Here is a 4,535-nt window from a genome sequence, read left to right as displayed (position 1 = left end):
TCCCTGACGGCCAATCATTCGCTCCCGAATTCAAAGACGAGGAAGCACTGGGAGCCGTCGTCAGAACCGGAGGGCCGACGATTGGTGAATGCAGCCGGAAGTGATTCCAAGCTCGGGGATTTCCGGTCGGGTGAGCGTGAGAGGAAGCGGCTGGTGTCTTCCGTCAGTTGAGCTGTGGGAAGAACCGGGAATCTGAGCGCGTAGCGCGCGCCGACGCCAGGAAACTCGAGGTGGAAGCCGCTTTGCGCGCATGCGCTTCAAAAACGTTCTTCCGCTTCCTTACCCATGAGCCCCGCTCAAGGATTTCTCTTTTAAGCGGTTGCTAAGCAACGGCGGATCGGGGTGGTACCCCGACGAAGCCCTGCTGGTGGGGGCACGCGCGGAGGGGGCTGAGCGCCGGGGCTGACCTACCGGGAGGGCGTGGGTGGAGGTGAGGAAGTTGCATTTCCTGGGAGCCCTGGGTCTGGTCTAATTCTTTGGGCCTCAGTTTCATTCGCCTGTATAACGGGGGAAGGGAAAACGGAGGAGACGGGATGATGTTATAAGGTCCCCTCCCTGCTCTGAGACAGCTGGGGGCCCCCTGGCGGTCACCTCTTACCAGCACCGTTAATTAATGGTACCCATTGGCTGCATGACCTTGGTGGGCTCCATCATTGCCCGTTTGGTGGCCGGGCTGCTCTGAGGATACCCCTAGGGAGTGGGTGTGGGCAACGGCTGACGTCAGTGCTTTGCCGCCTCGGCTGGGTTTTGCGATGGTTCTTGTGGCCCCTTGTCGGAGCCCCTCCCGGAGGGAAGCTAAGGCCGTCCAGAGCTGCCGAGGTGCATTGGCGCTGGGGCTGGCATACAGCAGGTGCTTAATAAATGCTGACTGACTGACTCCACGGCCGCCTTTGTTTCTGCTCGCTACTTGTGGTGCCTTACGGGTCAGGAAAGTACTAAGTTGCAGCAGCATGGGTTACTTTTATTTCTATAAATGGCCCTGTGCGTTCTTGAAAACGTCTGTCTTCAGGAAAGGGACAGGGAGAAGGTGTCAGGGCTTTGCACAATGGATTTACAACCGCGGTCACCGGCAGGAGTTGGTTTGGGAACAGGGCGTGTGTCTTTGTACTGCCTGGCTGTTGGGGGGCCGGGGTCCTTCAGCAGCCCCTCTGCTTTGTTCCAGGGCTGCTGGCGGCCCAGGTCGGGATGAGCCTCTTGCTGCCCAAGCTTACGTCCAAAAAAGAAGTGGACCAGGCCATCAAAAGTACGGCAGAAAAGGTTCTGGTTCTCAGGTTTGGGAGAGATGAGGATCCCGTCTGTCTGCAGATCGATGACATCGTAAGTACGTCTTACACAGGATTCTTTGGGTTATGGGCGTTGCCATGCGGCAGCCCCCTAGAGGTGCCTGATGTGCATAAAATCAAAACTGAATTTTCCTAACTCTTGGTCCAGGGTTTTCTTAACATATACTCAGAAACACATCGCACAGAACAATTAGCTTCTTCCTGTATCATAACGGCTATTTTTTTTTCAATTCCACAGCTTTCTAAGACTTATCATGACTTAAGTAAAATGGCTACGATATATCTGGTAGATGTGGACCAAACCCCAATTTATACCCAGTATTTTGACATCAGTTACATTCCATCTACTGTCTTTTTCTTCAACGGGCAGCATATGAAAGTCGATTATGGGTAAGTGACGTTGACATCACTTTGTTGATGTAATCTTAGAAATTTGCACTATCAAAACAGTTTTATTTGCTTGTTTGATTGAAACATGGTTTTTGTCACGCGACAATCTTGAAATAATTGAATCTGGGAACTTTTTCCCATTTAATATTCTCTCTTTAAATTAGCTCATTTCTAAAAAAAAAAAATTAATTTTTTTTCTGAAAGCCTTAGCTGTTTGCTAAGCATTTCACATAGAAATAATATAATAATAATGAAAAGTGTACTTAGACAGTTATTTATATATTTATAAAAGTAGTATATATACTTTCCCTGCAAAGTGGAAAAAACACAGTATCTTAAAAATATCAAAAAGTACAATTTGACAAAACTTTCCTGAGAAACAGCAGTTTTCCAAAGTATTATTGGTAAATGCCTATTTCCTACATTTCAGTAAAGTGACAGAATGATTTGTAAAATACTATTAAATTTTTTAATCTAACAGATGCTAGATAACTCCTCAAAGTTCCCACTGAGGAATTCTTTAACCTAAAATGTTTAAATATTTGGTACATTTGGTTAAACATTTTTAAAATTCTAGTATCAATAACTTCCGTTTTGCCAAAGAGTATAATATACCTCATTTTATAACTTAACTATCCTTCCTCAACACAAAACTAATACCAGAGCTTCTCATACAAGATGCAAACTCTTTTCATTTATTTCCAGTTCATGATTTTTATAGTCAATATCATTGCCTCTTGATACAATTGAGTTATTTGTCTTTCTGTGCTGCTATTGTGCATTTTAAAAGCACAGGTCCAAATCATTATGGATCATGTCTACTTACCCATGCTCTAGATATAGTGCTTTTGACAATGAAATGTAACTGAGAAAATTTTTAAATTTCTCACCTTTTACATTAGACTTTGAGTTAAATCTTTCAAATATAAAACTGCTATGTTAAGATAACTCCCTGAAAATCATATTCAAAGCCATGTGATAGCCTCCTGTGTACAAAATCTCTCTGATAGTAGTTTGTCATTTCAGATTTTCAGAAAATTTTCAATAAGATGCGTTTGAGGCACTTCTAAATGGGGTTCATTCTTTCTTATCCTATTTCCTATAGGTCTCCAGATCACACAAAATTTGTGGGAAGTTTCAAAACTAAACAGGACTTCATAGATTTAGTTGAAGTAATCTATCGAGGAGCAATGCGGGGAAAACTTATTGTCCAAAGTCCAATTGATCCCAAGAACATTCCTAAATATGACCTTCTTTATCAAGGCATTTAAAACATCAACTTGAATCAAAATTGAAGAGAGAAATGCAGTTGAAACACTATATATAGCCAAATAAGCTGTTGTTACATGATCCTGTTTTACTGAAGCGATCACACACCAGAGAGAAAAGGAGAGAAGAGGTTTGAATTTTACATCAAATTCTAAAATGGTGTCAGACAACTGATTATGAGATTATATTGAAATTTGTTGATATTTGAAGATATCTTGGACCCCTAATTTTCTATCATCTATTCATATTTGGCAAATTGTGCTAAATAGTGTCCGTCTTGGAATCAGGCTTAATTTCTAACCCCACCCCTCTTCTCCCAACTTGCTCTTTCTATCTCATTAGACCCAATTTATCTTTTTCCCCAAATGAATGTAGGTTATTTTTTAACATGGAACTAATTAATACCAGATTGAATTATGCTTATATCAAGAATGAAAACAGTAAATGGCTTTTCCTCCCCTGTAGTGCTTGGCCCTTTTTTTTTTTTTTTTTTTTTTTTTTAAGTAGCTAATGAAACTAGACTCCTATAGTTACTTCCATCTCATCCTATCTTCTAGTCTAACTTGGGGGGGTAAGGGGAAAAAGGAGAAGATAGGTTCAGTAATAGGCAAGTTTTGTTCTAGAACCTTTTGAGTATTTTAATAGCTTGAAAACATTATAAATTTATGCAATAGTGCTCTTGTTTCAAGCATAAAGTAGCAATTATTATTTGTAGTCGTCTGGATGAAGAGTGGTTCTTAGGATAGCTGGTGGCTCAGACTTCCACTGTTCTGTACCTCATCTGATTCAAGCCCAAGCTTGAAACTTTCATAGAATGCGTCTCCCCAAGTAGCCAAAAAAAGGAAACCTAAGAAGCTGAATTAGTAATAGCATTGGATAATTCACTCTATTGACTTCTAGTCTTCTGGAATTTCCTATTCTTCCAAGGCTTCAGTGATAATACTTGTCTTTCCTAAAAAAAAAAAACATATCCCCATTTATACAAGGTTCATTACTCTAGTCATATTTTTCTTGAGGATTTTTGGGAGTGAATCTTTGGAGCACTAATTCCCACAAATAGTTCTTTCTTAATTGTGTGCTTACTTAGGGGAAAAGGGGCTGGACCTGTGATTTCATGGCTAATGAAACTCCAAAGTAAGGAAATTCCCTCTCAGTGCAGGTGTCACTTTCTCTGCCCTCATGTTTTTCAAGGGTTGCCTGGAAGATTGAAAATTTAAATGACTCAGAGCCATACAACCAGTGTGCATAAGAGTCGATTTTCAAATTCTGATCTTCCTTCTTCCAAGACCACTTCTATTATGGTTCCTGTCTTAAATAGAGTAAATCTGTAGTCATTACCTTTCTGTATACTGAATGGATGCTAGCCAATAAAGTAATTATTTTTTGCTGGCTATATTATTCCACAAGCTCTTGAAACTTATTAACTGATGTGAAAATATCAGGTAAACATACGTGTGTGTGTGTGTGTATATAAAGGGAATTTAATAAGGAAACAAAATGGACCTTGGTAGAGACTAAATAATGACTTATGGTAAGAAATTATATTTGAAAAAGAAGGGTATAATTTGAAGGAGGCAGTAGGATTGGGCAGGT

The 4,535-nt window shown here is 40.7% G+C and overlaps 1 protein-coding gene across 7 annotated transcripts; it reads left to right on the top strand.

The window, feature by feature from the left end:
- Positions 1 to 133: 133 nt before the first annotated feature.
- On the top strand, positions 134 to 4,335 carry TXNL4B (thioredoxin like 4B). Of its 7 annotated transcripts, none has more exons than XM_023495165.2 (4): positions 134 to 230; positions 1,163 to 1,321; positions 1,522 to 1,673; positions 2,779 to 4,335. In XM_023495165.2, exons 3-4 carry the CDS (start codon positions 1,552 to 1,554, stop codon positions 2,942 to 2,944), a joined length of 288 nt encoding a protein of 95 aa, XP_023350933.1. In that variant the 5' UTR covers positions 134 to 230; positions 1,163 to 1,321; positions 1,522 to 1,551; the 3' UTR covers positions 2,945 to 4,335. The 7 variants fall into 7 exon arrangements, with proteins under 7 accessions (XP_023350933.1, XP_012395876.1, XP_012395877.1 ...); XM_012540422.3 differs by having other exon boundaries at positions 144 to 230; positions 1,163 to 1,317; XM_012540423.3 differs by lacking the exon at positions 134 to 230 and adding an exon at positions 245 to 367 and having other exon boundaries at positions 1,163 to 1,317.
- The last annotated feature ends 200 nt before the right edge of the window (positions 4,336 to 4,535 follow it).

The sequence above is a fragment of the Sarcophilus harrisii genome, chromosome 2 (genome assembly GCF_902635505.1).
Source record: "Sarcophilus harrisii chromosome 2, mSarHar1.11, whole genome shotgun sequence".
Lineage (NCBI taxonomy): Eukaryota > Metazoa > Chordata > Mammalia > Dasyuromorphia > Dasyuridae > Sarcophilus > Sarcophilus harrisii.
The sequence above is the reverse complement of the archived record's forward strand: the minus strand, read 5'-3'. Positions and strand labels throughout refer to the sequence as shown.